Source organism: Elephantulus edwardii, unplaced genomic scaffold (assembly GCF_000299155.1).
Source record: "Elephantulus edwardii isolate Elephantulus edwardi_28Jun2011 unplaced genomic scaffold, EleEdw1.0 scaffold00002, whole genome shotgun sequence".
Lineage (NCBI taxonomy): Eukaryota > Metazoa > Chordata > Mammalia > Macroscelidea > Macroscelididae > Elephantulus > Elephantulus edwardii.
Window position 1 is genome coordinate 39960450 of NW_006399752.1, and position 18621 is coordinate 39979070.

Genomic DNA, 18621 nt, shown 5'->3' on the forward strand with positions numbered 1-18621 from the left:
TATGGTGATGAAAGAAGTAGTTCAGGCTGCTTTGAAGGAAATAGCAAAAAATAAGGCCCCAGGAATAGATGGTATACCAATTGGCATATTTCAGTTAACAGATGCTGCCCTGGACGTGCTCACCAAGTTGTGCCAAGAAATCTGGAGAAGAACCACTTGGCCAACTGACTGGAAAAGATCCCTTGGAATAGAAGTAATAAAGAAATAAACAAGTACATGTGAAAGCAAAATGTGCCATGGGATGAAAAGTAAAGCAGGTTAAAGGGATCAGGAAGTCTTGAGTGGGAAGTAGCTTGTAATTATGAATAAAGTTACTCTCATGGCAATGTTTGAGCAACTGTATGCTAGAGGTGAGGAAAAAGAGATAGGTATCTTTTGCAGGGGAGGCAACTCTTCAAGAACGAACAGCTGGTACAGAGCTTCAAGATCTAGAGTGATTTCAGAATGTTCTGGAAACCATGAGGAGTTCAGTGTATCTGGGACAGAGTGAGAAGGAATTAGGAGAGAAGTAAGAGGTCCAAGCAGTGGGGCAAGTTATATAGGGAATATTTGCTTGATTCTGTCTGAATGAAGCACAATTAACGCAGAGTACTGAGCCCAGGAGTACTGTGATCTGAATATTGAGTTAACGGGATTAACCTAGCTGAATAAGATATAAACTGTAGGGCAGGGTTGGACACAAAAGGTCATCTGGTGTCCTAATGCTGCCATCTAGAAAAGAGCTGTGGTGCCTGAGATGAGGAGAAGAGCGGGTGGGTGGGTGGAAACTGTGGATTCTAGACAAATAGGAAGTTCAATCCACTAGATATAGAAGTCAGGGCAACAACACAAGATAGACAGGAAAGGCAAATCAGTATTTCAGGGCACAGACTACAGAATGGGGTATCAGTTTCTTTTGGAGGCTATAATGGAAATCTGTTCTATGCTTCCCTCTTACTTGCCTCGTGCTTGTTGACAATTCTTGATTTTTCCTTTACCATAGACATAACACTTTAGTTTCTCTTTCCATTTTTTATATGACCTTCTTTGCATACCAGTCTATGTAGCTCTGTGTTTCTAAAAGTCCTTTTCTTTACAAAGGCATGAGTCATTTTATTTAGGATCTTTCTAAATCCAATGTGATGTCATCTTAACTTGATCAGACCTGCAAAGACTCTATTGTCAAATAAGATCATTTTCAGATTTATTATTTCAGAACATCTTGTGGGGATAGAATTCAAGCCCCCAACAGGAATTCACAGATGCGAATGGATACTTAATGAGTTAAGAAGCAAATTTGTTAGAGATCAACAAACAAAACTGCAACTCATAGTGACCCTATGTACAACAGCTCTGAATCCTGCCCTGTCCTGAACCATTCTCACTGACTCCAAAACACCTACCCTCATTGCCTCAGGTACTACTGTATCAATCCACCTCATCCTGGTCTTTCTCTTCTGTGCTGTACCTCCACCCTTTCAAGTATGATGTCCTTCTCCAAGGATTGGCCCCTTCTGGCCACATGCCCAAAGTATATGAGATGGAGCTTCAAAATCCTAGCCTCCAAGGAGAAACATGTTTTCACCCTCTCCAAGACAGATCTATTTGTTTTCTTGGCAGTATGTTCAAGACTCTTCTCCAGCACCACGACTTGAAGACCTCAATTCTTCTTCTATCATCCTTGTTCATTATCTACCTCTCTAATGCATAGTAAATAATTACAAAGACCATGATCTGGATCAAGTGCACCTTAGTCTCTAAGACTGACATTCTCTTAGTGCTCTGGAGAAGTCCCTGACAGCATGTTTCCCCAGTGCAATTTGTCTTTTGATTTCCTGACTGCTGTTGTCAAGAGCAGTTGACTGTGGAACCAAGCAAGCTGTAATTGTTAACAACCTAAATCTCTTCATCTATCATAGTGCTGCCAATTGGTCCAGTGGTGAAAATCTTTGTCTTCTTGATGTTGAGCTTCAATCCATACTGAAGACTAATACAGTCCTTGACCTTTTTCAACAAGTTCTTCAGGTCCTCTTCCATTTCAGCAAACAAGGTTGTGTCATTTGCATAAAAGAGGTTGTTGATGAGTCTTCCTCCAGTCCTGATTCCACATTCCTCCTCATAAAATCCAGCCTCCCTGATGATTTATTGTGAATATAGATTGTAAATATACGGAGACAAGACACATCCCTGACATACTCCTTTCCTGATTTTGAACCAGACAGTGAGAAATAAGGGTTACATATTCCATCAAGAAAGGAACAGATGGGAGTTGAAGTTAGCATGACCATAAGGTGGGCACTAAATCAGGCAGGAATTGAGAGATTTTTTTTTCCCCCTCTAGTATGATAGATGAGCTCCATCTGCCCAGGTTTTCTATATCCAGCACATATAATCTGGAAGAAGTCCTCCCCGAGTTGGGCATAAGGGAAGTCTTCACCTACCACGCTGACCTGTCAGGAATCACAGGAGCTAAAAATATGATGGTTTCCCAGGTAAGTCTTTAAACTCTGAACATCTCATCTTCTGCATCTAAACTCAAATGATGAAGACCAAGGGGACATTTAGGAAATAGGGAAGGCTTGTATGTAACTGCATTTCTTCTTTGATGTCCCTACCTAGCTTCTACCCCAAGACTAGAACAACTGTGCTAGTTAACCTAACTTCTACTACCAGTTTGAATACAAGGTCCAGCTTCCTTTCAATATAATGGAACACAGAAACCTATCCTCACAACGTTATTACTGTCTGATATGAATAAATCAAGTTTTTCACCCGTCACTGTTTTAATCTATAAAATGAAGTAATAATTGTTAGCTGATATGAAGTTCTTGACATGACAGATACTAGATAATAATTGATGGTGCATTTAGCAGGAGGAATCTTTGTAACACCATGTTTAAAAGAAAATTCTTGCTGCTAACAAAAATGTTGGTGGTTCAAACCCACCAGGTGCTCAATGGGAGGAAGATGAACAGTATAATGCCATAAAAGTTTACCTCTTGAAAACTCTATCAAGAAATTCTACTCTATCCTATAGTGGTGCTATGAATTGGAATAAACTCAATGGAAATAAGGGGTTGAAGTTATGTGAATATTATGGTAAAAATGCATTTCAAGCACAGTGGAGACATGGGACCTCAGTATACATGAGTAAGGACAGAGCAGCCAGAAAAGTGGGGCCACTGATCCATACCCCAATCTGCGCCATGCACTCACTCCATGGAGTGCATTAAGATCTGCACCCACCTTCCAAAAGGGACAGTGTATTTGTGAGGAGAGGGATCTAGTAGACCAGAACCAAAAGCCACTTGTTGTTGTTGTTGTTATGTGCTATCGAGTCACCTACAACTCATAGCAATCCTATGTACAACAGCCCTAAACCCTCCCCTGTCCTGTGCCAGTTTCACCATCTCTGACACACTTACCCCAGTTACTCCAGTCACTGAATCAATCCACCTCATAGAGAGTCTTCCTCTCCTGTGCTGTTCCTCCACCCTCCCAAGCATGACATCCCTTTCTAAAGACTGGTCCCTCCTTGCAACATGTCCAAAGTATGTCAGATGAAGCTTCAGAATCCTTGCCTCCAAGGAGCAGCCTGGTTTAACCCTCTCTTGGATTACCCTGTTCATTTTCTTAGCAGTCCATGGTACATTCAATACTCTTCTCCAGCACCACAGCTCAAAGGCATCAATTCTCCTTCTATCCTTCCTAGTCATTGTTCAGCTCTCTGATATATAACAAGTGATTGCAAAGACCATGACCTTTATCATGTGCACTTTAGTCTCCAGAGTGAGACCATTGCTCTTCAGAACTTTGGAGAGGTTCCTAGCAGCAGACTTTCCCATGGCAATACGTCTTTTAATTTCCTGACTGCTGGTGCCAAGAGTGTTGACTGTGAAGCCAAGCAAACTAAAGCTGTGAACAATCTCAATCTCTTCACCATATATCCTGATGCTGCCAACTGGCCCAGCAGTGAGAATCTTTGTCTTCTTGATATTGATCCTTAATCCACGTCTTACTAAAAGTTATTGGCAGCTTCAGGAGGTTTAAGCTGAAGAAGGAGAGAGCCAGAAATCGATGTAGGGTCTTTAAAAGAAGTGTGTGCTTCTCTGTTCGTTCCAGTGGGGCTGGAGTGGATCTGCTGCTCAAAGGTTACAAGGAGGATGTTTGGGGGACATCGCACACTCTGGGCTCAGATAATCTGGATACTGCTGCCCCAACTCTTTGCCTACATCACTCTGGGAAAATCACTCACAGACTCTGAGGTTCAGTTTACACATTTGTGCAATGGAATTATGCAAACCAGCTGACAGGGCTAGAAGATGAAATGACCACATATAATAATCAGCAGTACCATTGGCAGCCAGCAGTAGATGTAATAGATGTGTGGTCAATGTTCTCTGAGCTACCGTAAGCCAGGACGACTGCTTGCTCTCAGCCTCTGCTCCTGCTCCTGGTGATTAACATTCTGGTGTCCCCACAGATGGTGCACAAGGCTGTGATTAATGTTGCTGAGGAGGGCACAGAGGGAGCTACTGCCCAAGGAGAGAAGCTTAACTCTTTCTCTGCAAAAATAGGCCAACCAAATGCCTTGATTTTCAACAGACCTTTTCTGTTGACCCTCTTGAGAGGTGATGGGAGCATCTACTTTGAAGGTAAACTCGTCAACCCTCAGAAAGCCCAGAGCATCCTTCAGAGTGATGGAGCCCCACCCAGCCAAGAATGAGGCCAGCACTTTGTCTGATTGCAGTCTGTCCTTTATGCAGACATGGCATTCTCCTTACCCATCTGCTCATCCTTAGTAGGGCAGCAATGACTGTGTGACAGTGACTCTAAGTGTCTCCTGACATGCACAACAAGCTGTGTGTTCCCTGCAGAGGTTCTGAGGTCTCCTGGGAAAATAAATCAGTTTCCTACTGAATCAGACTGCTTTTTGATGGCTTTTTACACTGGTCTTGACTTCAACTTTTCAGGGCTGCTTATCTTCCAAAGTGAAGCCCCTTGAATGATCACTTAGCCAGCCGAGGGCCCCTGCCTCTCTCTACATGACAAAGTCAATACACTTATAACAGGCTGTTCAATAGTCTGAACTTGTTTGCTTCAAGACTCTACAAGGGAAGCAAAATAAAATGTATTTAAAACAGAAGGAGGAAAGGAGTGGGTGGCCAAGTACAGGAGTTAGTGGTAAGAAGCTATATTGCATATTTAAAAGTATTTAGGATCTCAAATACAGTTTGAATCCACTAGCTTCTCTTCAGGGGAAGGATGGGTGATCTCGATTCATATGATTTACTGCCTCAGAAGCAGGAGTGGCATCCACTTCCGAAATAGCTTGCCTCCGAAAACCCTTGAACTTCGAGAAATGATGAAAGTTATACAAGTGTTCAGGTCTTTAATTCATAGGGTTGCTGTGAGTCATCCATAGCTCAACAGCACTTAACAACACCACCACCAACATAGAGAGAGCTCTGTGGGCCTCATGGGTAGAAAGTGATGCCACCAAGCCAAAGGTGGGTGATTTTAATCTGCGTTCCTCAGGCCTGGTTTTAATTGTTTTTTGTCAAACATTCTTCTAAGTGGTATAGCACTGGTCTGTCCATTTGCTGTACAGAGGTAACTTGTGGTTACTGTGATGCTGAACACTGTGACACTGATGTGTCAAATGAGATAATGGTTACCCATGGTGGACAGTGTTTGGTGGAGCTCACAGATCAATATAAGCTTGGAAGCAGGCGTTCACTTAACGGCACTTAACAACAACAACATATCTATATCTATATCTATATCTATATCTATATCTATATCTATATCTATATCTATATCTATATCTATATCTATATCTATACCTATGTCTCTGTCTCTGTTTCTGCTATCTATATCTATCTCTCAAAGTGTTCCAACTTGATGTCATACAACAACAATAATAAACAAGAAAATGGTGAGAAATGTGAGGGCCTCCCCTCTAGGTGACCCTATAAACCTCTGTGATAAAGGTGTTACCTGAGTCCATCAGGGAGAAGCAAAAAAGGCCAAAGTCTGAGGAGGTGAGACAAGGAAAGGAAACTATCAAAAGCATCTGAGTCCTAATAAAACAATTCTACATTCCTTGGCATTGGAATAGATTGTGTGTGTCAAAAAGGTTTGCATTCAACTGACTATCTAAAAGTGGGCAATTCAAACCCATGCATAGGATGAAGGCCTGATGACCTGCTTCCATGGATTAATGCCAAAAACCATTGCTGTTGAGCCAGTTTCAACTTGCAGTGACTCCACAGATCTGAGTGGATCTGTCTGGTAGGATTTTAAATGCTGTATATAATCTTTATTGAATACAATCCTGACTGCCACTCTTTCTCCTGGAAGGATGTGGCCTGGAACTGCTGGCTGATTAGTTATCAGTCAGGGATTTTATCACTGACACACTAGGGTTTCAAATATGAAGATCATAAAAAAAATACCCAACCAACCACACCCTTTTATTTTATTGACTATTCAAAGGCTTTTTTGTGAATCACAGAAAATTATGCCTAACATTGAGAAGATTCCCAAATACCATAACATTAAATGTACTCATACAAAAATTCTACGTAGGCCAAGAGCTGTTGTATGAATAAAGCCAGTGAACAATGCATGGTTTAAAACCAAGAAAGATATGCATCTGAATGGTATCATTTCCCCCTACTTATCTAAACTGTATGCTGAGCAAATCATTTTAGACACTGCACTTTCTGAAGAATGTGAGGAATCAGGATTGGAGGAAGACTCGTCAACAACCTGTATTACATAGATGTAAAAAACTTGGTTGCTGAAAGTGAGGAAGATTTTGTCAAGAACTTGCTACAAAAGACTGAAGAATACAGCTTTCAATATGTATTGCATCTCAATATTAAGAAAATAAAAATCCTCAGCATTGAGTCAATAGGCAACATCATAAGAGATAGGAAACAGATTAAAGTTGTTAATTATTTCACTTTACTTGGATCAACATCGATGGTAAAAGCAAGCTAGAACTCAGAAGATGTGTTGCATTGGAAACATCTACCCTCAAGTGCCTCTCCAACTGCTGAGGAGCAAGGATGCCAGTTAAAGGACTAAGACGACTCGATCAAAACCATCATCTTTTTAATTAATTCTTCTACATCACAGGCGACTCAATGGCACATAACAACAATAACATACTATGACAGGTGTGGAAGCAGGAGTGGCATCCACTTCCTAAACAACATGCCTCCAGAAACTCTGTGAACTTTGATAAATGTCGATGGTTGTAGAGGGGCTTCAGGCCTTTTGTTCATGGGGTCACTATGAGTCATGCTCGACAGGAAGGCAATCAACAACCACAACATCTGAAAGTTGTTCAATAAGCAAAGATGTCAGATGTATTGATGCTTTTGAATTGTGATGTTGGAGGAGAGGAAACCTATAGACTGTCAAAAGAACAAGTAAGTGTGTCTTGGAGAAAGTGCAACCAAGATGATCCTTAAAGACAAAGATGGTGAAACTCTGTCTCACATATTTGGGCATATTGTTAGGAGGACCAGTCATTGGAAAATGACATCATATTGGGAAAGGTGGAGGGTCAGAGACAAAAGAGGAAGACCCTCAACAAGATGGATTTGAACAGTATTTTAACAATGGGCTTGAGAATATCAGAGATGGTGAGAATGACACAGGATAGAGTAAGTTTCAGATCTGTTGTTCATAGGGTCACTATCAACTCATAGTCAACAGCAGCAATAACCACAGTTGAATAGGGAAAGAAATGTCTATACTCTGTTGTGTTGTCACACTTTCCTGTCTCAGTTCCTTTGATAACTAGGATCAGGCGCTCTCTTTGCCCGGACTATAGTATTTGGGAACCCTTGAGTCTGCAGATGTGCTGGACATGTGCTTGTTACAGGCAGGGCAGTGATCCTCCTCTGAAAGTGAATCCTGCTTCTTTTGTGAAACCACACCCATACCACAAGGCATAAGACTGCAGAAGTGGAGGGAAGACTGAAGAATTCAGCAGTCTTGCGCCCAAGACCTTCATTCCTCAAAGCATTATCTCTGGGACCAATAGTAAATAAAAGTGCAGAATCACAAACTTTCCCAAAAAATATCTTGAATCATAACAGTGCAGATGATGTAGCTGGGACTGGGATTCTGCACGTTAAAGAGTCCCCAAGTGTGTCAATTAGGCGATTGAAATAAGCGAATCACACAATGCCTTCTAGTGGACACTTTGCCGCACTGCAAATTAAATTGCACTCTTGCAATTTAAAGCTTTACCACTAGAAGGTGAATCACCTTTATGTACTATCTCCCAGACACAGGCATCTCTCCTGTCCTAGTCGTGGTGACAGGGTTCCAACTCTGAGGAGCTTATGTCTGAAGAGTAGAACTGTGCTCTATAGGTTTTCAGTGACTGATTATTGGAAGAAGATCCCTGGATCTTTCTCTCAAATTACTTCTAGGTGGACTTGAACTTTTGGCCTCTCAGTTAGCAGTCAAGTGTGCTAACTGTTGCTCCACTTGGGAGCTGCAGATGTAGATGATGTCTTGCTGTGGTTTTGCGTATGGGAAAGCCCTCCCAGTAGCCTTTCTACCTGAACTTGTATAGCTATACACTCCCTTCCAGAAAGGGACAGATATTGGCGAAACACTCACAGAAAGTTAGTGGTAAAATGGGCTTAGAAGAAGACAGAGAGTTTTAGCCACATTCTTCACACACACCTTGCTCATCTGTACTTAGATGTGTCTACAGATTGGAGGAGAAATAGAATAAGTCATAGGAAGAAGAAGGCTTAAACTGGGTCCTGCACTCTTGAATCCCTCTATTCATTCTCACTTGTTTACTGAGATTTAGCTCAAGTGTCTCTGAGTCAACTCAAGCCCATAATGACCTCACATGGGTCATGGAAAACTGTTGATTCCCTCGCCCCCCCAAAATATATCATCAGCGCTTTCTTCCAAAAAACATAGGACCTCTATCTTCATAGACCTCACAATTCCGTTGGCAAAGTAATGAGGGATTGGGCAAAGAACCACCTTTAGCCACACACAGCGGACCTGCTCTGTTGGACATGCTGTAGGTGGGGTAGTAGTGGGGGCCCAGGCAAGTCTCCTGAGGACAGGACAGTAGATGTGAGCAGAATGGAAAGGAGGTGTTTAAAGACATAAGTTTGTAGTGATGCAGAGCATATCAGAGGGGGAAGCATGTGTGAATGAATGCCCAGCAAAGCATGGAATTCAGCATGATGATGGGTGGTGTGAGGACAGTGGTGTGCCAGGGGGTAAAGACAAGAGGCAACATGGCTGGAGAGGAAGGCGGGAGACAGAGAGCATGAACACACAGGTGCATCTAATGACCTTGACCTTAGGAAGGAGAAAGGTTGACCTGTGCACAGTAACATGATGCAGCCTGAAAGTAAGTAACCATAGTTACAGAGCCTCCAAACAAGTAAATTGAAAGGAGCAAGAAATTGAAAGGACAAAGTCGAGGAGACTTCATGGAAAAGGTGAAGTTTATGATGTACCAGGTTTGGTTTGATTCCGAGTGATGAGACTCTTCCTTCTACCATATGGCAAGTATCAACCTAGCCATGGGGATTCACTATACGGTCCTGAGGCTTTTTAGAAAGCAAATATTTTTTTCTGATATGGAGGGTAGGGTGTTGGGGAAAGAAAGAAATAGGGTTTCTGCTCTCCAGGAGTCAGCTGAATCCTGCAAATATTACACCCCTTCTCACCAGGGCTCTAGCCACCAGACTCCAGGCTCTCCATATGCTGCTGGTTCTCTGTACCTCTGACCAAAGGCCAATCACACATACAGGCCTAGATGGATTTATTTCTTCTTTTAACCATGCATGGCATATTCCCTGTTCTTCAATAACACCAAATTCAAAGACATCAGTCTTTCTTACTCATTGTCCAACTTTCATATGCATACCAAGCAATTGAAAATAGGGTGCATTCAAATGCTGGTGAGGTTGTGGAGAAACAAGAACCTTAATTCACTGTTGGTGGGAGTGTAAAATGGTGCAACCACTGTGGAAGGCGGTATGGCGCTTTCTCAAAAAGTTGCAAATAGAGATACCATTTGACCCATCAATTCCACTACTGGGAATATACCCCAAAGAGACCATAACTGACATCCAAGCAGATATATGCACACCCATGTTTATCGCAGCTTTGTTCACAATAACAAAGAGCTGGAAACAACCTAAGTGCCCATCAACAAACAAATGGATAGAGAAAATGTGGTATATTCACACAATGGAATACTGCGCTGCATTGAAAAACAAGGAACAAATAAAATATTATTCAAAATGGATAACCCTGGAGGACATTATGCTGAGTGAAATAACTCAGTCACAAAAGGACAAATATTGCATAGTGCCACTGTTGTAAAATGGGACTGACATAGGGGTTGAGGGGAGACTGAGAAAGATGAGATAAATTATGTATACTGCATTGAAACAGATGAGACGGAGAAGTTTTTAAAAGGTATGTATGATTAGGTATTACTGTCATGACAGGAGTCCAGAACAAAGGCTGCACAGTGGAGTGGACTTGGGAGGAGGGATTGTATAACAATGAAAGAATTTTTCTTTTACTTTTCAAAGAGAAGAACAAACTGGAGGGGAGGGGTGGGCATGGAGAAAAGTACAACAATGAATGAATGTATGGAAATCCAAAATCTCTGTAAATTTTCATTAAAATGAATTATAATAATAAATTTAAAAAAGAAAGAAAATAGTATGCATTCAATTAATTATTCACAATCATAATTTATTTAAATAACCAGAACCCAGATGAAGAAAGAGATGGTAATCAGTGAACTAGAAGAAGCCGTTTCGAATTTTTTTTTCTTCAATAGTGGTATAAAGTAAAAACCTCCATAACCATGGTCACAGTGGAAATGGGCTGAAACAGTGAAATAATAGGCAGTAAAATAAAGGGAAAACAGTCATCAGCAAATATGGCTGTTCTGAACAACTTCTTCACATGGGAAGTTTGCACTCATGCTCAATGACCATGCTGATGGTTATAATCCATCTCCAATTAGGTTGCCTGCTGGCATCTCAGATACTAATGAATTATACTTAAATTGTGTGTGAGAGTGTGTGAGCATAGGTGCACACTCATGCAAGACTAAAAGAAGAAAGAGGGGGTAAGTAATGTATACTGCATTGCAACAGATGAGGGAGAGAACAGTTTAAAAGGGATATATGATTAGGTATTATTGTCATGACAGGAGTCCAGAATGAAGGCTGCACAGTGGAGTGGACTTGGGGGAAGGGATTGCAAAACAATGAAAGACTTTTACTTTTCAAAGAGAAGAGGGAATTAGGGGGACGGGGGTGGGCAGGGAGAAAAGTGCAACAATGAATGAATGAAAACCCTAAGTCTCTGTAAACGATCATTAAAATTAATTTTAAAAGGAAAAAATGATGCACCAAAGAACACACGTTTTTTCAGCATTAAGTAATTTCTTCCATAGGGTTTTCTTATAGCACAGGGTTCAGCTCTGTTGTTCACATGATATCTATGAGTCACAAAACAACAACATATTATTAAAATTAAACAATATCTTTTTTAATGGGGAAGGAATGTAAGTGCAGATGCGAAATGTGTCTAGATTAGAATACACAAAGGACTCTGGGATATGCTTAGGGAAGTAACTTCATGAAATCTCTCATCTGTAGGCAAGCTACAAGATAGTATCTACAATCTCAGAAATGGTGAGGGTTTGCTTCCAGAGCACAGCAATAAATAAAATATCACAATAAAACTGTATACTTTACTGCAATCCCAGAGGTGAACGGTTCAAATCTACCAGATGCTCTGCTGGAGAAGGAGGGACAATTTCCTCCTGTACCAGTCAGATCTGATTTGGCAGTACATGCACAAATAATAATAAAATAAAAAACAAAACAAAAAAACCCTGTATTCTTTATGAATATTAAACACAGAGCGTCATTCTGGCCTCCGGAGGGAACAGGCTCTGCTGACCCCCTTATTTTATCCTGGCCTCAAAAGCTTGAGGAGAAAAAAAAAATTCCCTGTTTTTAGGAACTCATGCAATATTATTCAAAATGGGTGACCCTGGAGGACATTATGCTGAGTGAAATATCTCAATCACAAAAGGACAAATACTGTTTGGTGCCACTGTTGTAGAATGAGGCTGACACCAGGGTGGGGGTAAGACTGAGAAAAACTGGATAAATTATGTTTACTGCATTGAAGCCGATGAGGGAGAGAAGAGTTTAAAAGTAATGTATTTTAGGGCATTATGATTATCATAAGAGTCCGGAATGAGGGTTGCAGAGTGGAGTATACTCGGGGTGGGGGTGGAGAAGTTTTTCTTTTGCTTTTCAAGGAGAAGAGCGAACTGGGGGTGGAGGTGGGGTGGGTGGGGAGAAAAGTGCAACAATGAATGAATGGAAATCCAAAATTTTTGTAAATGTTCATTGAAATTAATAAAAATATTCCCTGTTTTTACAGTTAATGGTGCAGACAGAGCTCATGTTCCTCTCTGCTGACCACTACAGTAAAGAAATATGGGAATAAAGTAAATCACATGGTATGTCTGGTTTTCCAGGACATACAAAATTATGAATGGACTACAATGTAGCTTATTAAGGTTGCAGAAGGACTATTAAAAATACATTTGAAATACTGTGAAAGTTACCAAAATTAGACACAGAGATATCAAGTGGGCACACCCCATAAAGAGACACCCTGCTAGGTTTCCTTGACATAAAGCTTCCACAAACCCTCAACTTGTAAAACCCACCATACCTTCCAATGGCAATAAAATGAAGAAAATAAAAGCATGTGTGCCTGTATATTTAATTGTATTAAAAAACCACAAACTTTTAAAAACAAATTTTTACAAGGCTTCTAAAGAAATAGGGAGTCATTTTGAAAGTCCTGATTTAAAAAGTATTGCCCATACATTTAATAGCTTCAGAAGAAGGTATGAAATGAAATCTTTGTAGTACTTTGTAAGAAATCAAGAAATGAAGCCAAAGGTGCCGACAACATGCAAAAAACCCAAAATGTCTTGTTTGGTTCAGGGCCCTTGGAAGGGTTCTGATTTTTAAAGATGTTGTTATGTTGTTATGTGCCATCGAGTCGCTGCAATCCTATGTACAAGAGCCCTGAAACTTGCTCTGTTCTGCGCCAACTTTACTGCCTTTGACACATCTACCCTCATTACCACAGTCACTGAATCAATACATCTCATCAAGAGTCTCCCTCTCTTTCTGTCTCTCCCCTCTTCCAAGCATGATATCCCTCTCCAAGAACCAATCCATCCTTGTAACACACCCAAAGTATGAATTGAGCATTTTTTTTCTTTTACATAAGACAGGGATATCCAATATGCTGAAATTCCATTTTTATTTTGCTTTCTTTTTATGATGACAAGTAGATATCATTTCCAAAACCCAAATATCTCTTTGATATAAAAGCAAGACTTAATGAATGAGAAAGTAACATATAAAAATAAAACACAACAACAAAAATAATTTTCATGCTTTGAAAAACCTTTAGAAAATATATCCTTGGTGGGTTTCCATGGCTGTGTAGTGATGTTGAAAATCGTGTAAATTTGCCACAGATAAAATTTTCCTATCTGTATGTGAAGGAAACTTGGCAGCAGAATTTTTAAATCTGCTTTTTTTCTTTTTTACCAGTAAAAATATTTCAATGATTTTAAACTTAGGGCAAAGAGTTCTACTTGCTGCTCCTCCATGGGAGAAGTGTGTGTGTGTTGACTGTGGACAGTCGTGTACAGCCAGAAATGATTACTTTATCATGGACTGTTAGAACAAAAAACAGGTTCATCCTAGAGAGGGTGAGACCAGGCTGCTCCTTGGAGGCAAGGATTCGGAAGCTTCGCCTGACGTACTTGTGGCATGTTACACAAGAGAGGAAGACCCTTGATGAGATGGATCGAGTCAATGATTGGGGAAATGGGGGTAGGTGTGTCAGAAACAGTGAAGTGGGCACAGGACAGAGCAGGGTTTAGGGCTCTTGTACATAGGGTCCCCATGAGTCACAAGCGACTCAATGGCACATAACAACAACAAATATCATTAAGTGCCACACGTAGCTGTCATCCTTCATCTCCCTGCCACCCCTGTGACTAGCGAAGCCTGGGGAAGAGTTTGGGTTCCAGAGCAAAGATGATTCAGAACAGAGCTGCAGCCAATTGGTGCTGACACGTAGCATGCACAACAGTCATTGCCAGTGTCTTGCTGATTGCCTCTGATACATGATGTAACAGAAAAGCTGTCCAGCTTCTCACTAATTTATCATTTCCCAGGACAGTGTCAGACAATATTCCATTGCAATCCACAGGCTTTACACTGTTTAAATAGATAACCAGACCCTTCTTCTAGTCTTAGTCCTGATGCTTTTCTGAAACTTACCCAACTTGGTGGTCTTGCTAACACTTTAAAGGCAAATGGCATGGCCCCCATCATCATAGCAACCCAGGAGCTATGCTGTATGCCAAAAAAGCCAAGGTCATTCATTACTGCAAGGCAGTCTGGTCCTGATCTACCCTGATGGGTTGTTGTTGTTGTTGTTGTTGTTATGGGCATCCAGGCAACTGCAAGTCATAGCAACCCTATGCACAATAGCTCTGATCCGTAACCTAATCCTAAACCAATCTCTCTTCCTCTGACACACCTACCCTCATTACACTTGTTACTGTGTCAGTCCATCTTATCCAGAGTCTTCCTCTCCTACACTGTCCCTCCACCCTTCTGAGCATGATGTCCTTCTCCAAGGATTGGTCCCTCCTGGCCACATGCCCAAAGCATGTGAAACAGAGCTTCAAAATCCTTGCCTCCAAGAAGCAGCTTGTTTTGATCCTCTCTAGGACAGACCTGTTTGTTCTCTTGGGAGTCCATGGTATACTCAATACACTTCTCTAGCACTACTCAAAGGCATCAATTATTCTTCTGTTGTTATCCATCTCTCTGATGCATAGCAAGTAATTGCAAAGATCATGGCCTGGATCAGATGGACCCTAGTTGCTAGACCTACATTCTTGCTCTTTAGCACTCTGGCAAGGTCCCTGATGTAATTTGTCTTTTGATTTCCTGACTGCTGGAGCCAAGAGTATTGGTTGTGGAACTAAACAAGATGAACTTGTTAACAATCTCAATCTCTTCTCCATACAGGGCCCATTTATCCACATTGGAGAAAGATGTATTCCTAAAGTGGGTCAGGAGCCGAGGGTGGAGGAGAAAACATGGGGATGTCAGACTCACAGCGGTTGTGGTGAAGATGGAAGCCAGTAGGACCTAGAGGTTGCAAGCAGATGTGATGATGTGGAACAGTGTGGTCTTCTGGGCAGGAATAGGGAGTCAAACGAGAACCAGATGATAGCTCACAGATTCATTGTGCTTTAAAATTTAGAAAGTGCAACCATCCCCAACTAACTGGATAAGAATATTACAAGGAGGAACAGTACAGCCACATGTATTTGTGCCGTGCACAACCTAGTCAGCTGTATACAGCAAATCTATGAGGAAATTGAGAGGTTAAGGTTTCATTTAGACAGGTTTCATGGAGAATCTGTGGAACCAAGGGCTTCCTGGATCTCACCCCTACCTCATCCTTGAAGAGGTCTCTTCCTTCTTGGAATTCCTGTGGCAGTCTGCTGGTTTAAACCCACCAGCAGTTCTGCAGAAGAAAGATGGGCAATCTCCTGTGTCATTCACAGCCTCGGAAAACCCACTGGAGGGTCAGTTGCAACTCCGCAGCAAAGAGTGAGTTTAAATAATACTTCACCACCATTTACTGATTATTGCTCTCAATAATAGACATGGCAGGCATGGTAGTGACCACGACTTTGGCTAACACTTATGGAGGTGCCCACTGAGGAGAGATGCCACTGTTATTCCTGCGAATGGAGATTCATGAACTCTGGCAACGATCTGTGGCACAGATCGCAACGATTACCCCAGCGCTGCATTCCTCTTTGCATCTAGTCCTTTGCCACACACGTCTTCAGAACCCTCTCACTCCATTTCTGAATTTCACCACGAGATCAGCTTTTTCAACAAACTGAGGTTGGAAGACATGATGTGTGGCCCTGAGCCCAGGCTTTGGAGACCTTCTACTCTGTCTTCACCAGAAGAACACACCCAGGCTAGCCCAACAAAGAATGTGAGGCATGTGCCAGAGAGCCAAGTCATCTCAGGAAAGCTAGCTGAGACCAAGTGGCATCCAGACTGGTGAGTGAGCCCAGAAAATACTGCACGACCCACCCATTGAACTAGCTGACTCTATGCTTGGACCATAAATGTCTAGTGCAAGGGAAGGCACTATGTGACATTGTAAACAAAATGTTCTGGTGACTTGGGGGAACATCACCACTGGGGATTTTCCCAAGCTTTCATTGTGTCTCCAGGTTTCCCTTAAGAAGTCACAACTGAGAAGAAATGCAGGACCAACTCAGAGGTGGCAAGAGCTGTTTTGGAAAGGAATCCGTGGAATGGGAGAGGCAGGGTGTGGGGCATGTGCTAGTCTTGGCAAGCCTAGGGAAGGGCTCACAGGTTCCTGGGCTGTGACATCAAGTCTGAAACAATGCTTTCTGGAAATCTGATGTTTCCGCTGGAGTAAGAGACTCTCGGAATGGGGAGGGAGCAGGAACAGAAGCCTGGGTTAGTTCTTGTCTCTGGACCACGAGCAGTTCAGGGTGGGAGTCTCTGGACAAAGAGACTTTTCTTAAAGATCTCCCCTTTGTAGCCTTTGACAAAGATCCGAGGAGCCAGAAGCACAGGAAGTACTTTAGAAAGAGAAGCCAACGGAAGACACAAATGATCCTTTCCAGCAATGGCCTGTCTTATCACATACATGGAATTTGATCACTCCTTTCCAGAACAAGTTTCTTTGGCCAAAGGAGTGTCTCACATCCTCACCACTGCTCCCTCAGTCAGAGAACATGTCCACTTTTGTATGTTTGTGATAGTCGATGTCATATATAATAGTTCTTGGAAACAACAGCTGTGTTACAGAATCACTGAAGGTTGAAAACAGCTGATCTGGGTAAGGAAGGGAGTCTAGGGACAGGTAGCTAGGTGATTCACTGCACCCATATTATACTGAGATGTGATAAGGCTCAGATGTGAAAGGATGGAACCCCCCAGGAGACAGATATAACAGGTGAAATGAGAGTGCTTGATTCTGTGAGGCACGAAAGGTGGATTCAGCAGAGATACTGCAGAGGACACTGGATCTGCAGGTCACGGACAATGTTGACAGATGGAGCCTTTTTCAGCAAGAATTGCAACTATTGGTGACAGGTGCCAATAGCAGGCTTAGAGGGTGTGTTTCCCCATATTGATGGTGATAGATGGGAAGAAAGAGGAGCCGAGGGGATCTCTGTGGGTCTGTTTTACTTGACAGGTTGGGAGATAATGAGCATCAACAGAGCAGAGAACATGTGGGAGTGGTGAAGTCCACTTGGGGTGTTTGAGACCCAGTGCGTAGAGCACTGGGTGTGATGAACATAGAGCTCTGTGGGGCAGCTCTTTCCACAGCTGTGGGTGGGTACCCAACCCTCAGGACTCAGAGAAGCATTCACAGGCTCCCCTGCCCCAAGAGCACAGCCACTCCTCCACATTCCTTTCTGTCTGATTACACTTCCTATTCTTAGAGCTTTGACTGGCAGCTTGTTAATTTACTTAAGGTTGTTGAGGGAAGAAGGTGCTCTGGAGGTTGAAACATTTGGTCCCTAACCAAAGGTGGGTGGTCTAAACTCACCAGCTGCTCTGCAGGAGGGAGCCATGGCATTCGGCTTCCATACTTCCATATAGATTTGCGGCTTTAGAAACCCTATGGGGCAATTCTACTCTGTCCCTTGAGTCAGAACTGACTTAATAACAGTGAGTTCGGTTTTTCTTGGGTATCTCATAAACAGTTTGCGCTGGTTATTAACTAAATGTTGACAGGACTCACCCAAGAGCACCAAGGAAGAAATCCAGGTGGACTTTCTGGAGGTGGTCAGATTTGCACTGGAATGTTTATTGTGAACAAATACAGAAAGCGGGAGTAGAAGGGGTTTCAGAGGAAGGACAGACCTGGAGTGCAAGCCTTTGGATGTCCAGTGACAGCATGGGCAGGTCTGAGCTGAATAAAGCTACATAGAGGTCGGTGGGGATCCTCTTGGAAAGGAGAATTGACCAAACAACAGAGCCCTGGCTGGTGGGTCTGACTGAGGGCAGACTGTGCTGAGAAGGCATGATGTTCCCAGAAGTAGAAAATGTTTCTGCTTTCTTTTTAATACTCCTCCTCACAGGTTCAGAATCAAAGGCAGGCAGGCACTGCTTTGGGAACTGGGCTAGTCCGAGGGCTGTAGGGAGACTGGGCTAACATTCAAGGTGATCTTATGTAACCGCTAAGGGATCAAAGCTCTGCTCAGAGAAAACCAAAGCCCTGCTCAAGGGGGTGTTCACTCAGGGTATCTCTATAGAGCATGTCAGGACAGTTAGAAAATAGGATTGAAGATTGTGGGTGAGGGCACCCTGAAATCTATGTTTTTGTGATAGCCCCAAGGTGGTGTGGGGTATTCATCTTCCAAGATCCAGTGCCAGCTGTAGCTGCTGTGATCTGTTCAGGGCAGAAGATGAGAGT

The 18621-nt window shown here is 42.4% G+C and overlaps 1 protein-coding gene across 1 annotated transcript in view; it reads left to right on the top strand.

Moving 5' to 3' along the window:
* Positions 1-4705, top strand: part of LOC102873139 (alpha-1-antichymotrypsin-like) — a 24222-nt gene extending 19517 nt beyond the window's left edge. The window contains exons 3-4 of the mRNA XM_006879196.1: positions 2321-2471; positions 4463-4705. Coding sequence (XP_006879258.1) covers positions 2321-2471; positions 4463-4705 — 394 coding nt within the window. The remainder of the gene's footprint in view (positions 1-2320; positions 2472-4462) is intronic.
* Positions 4706-18621: the final 13916 nt, after the last annotated feature.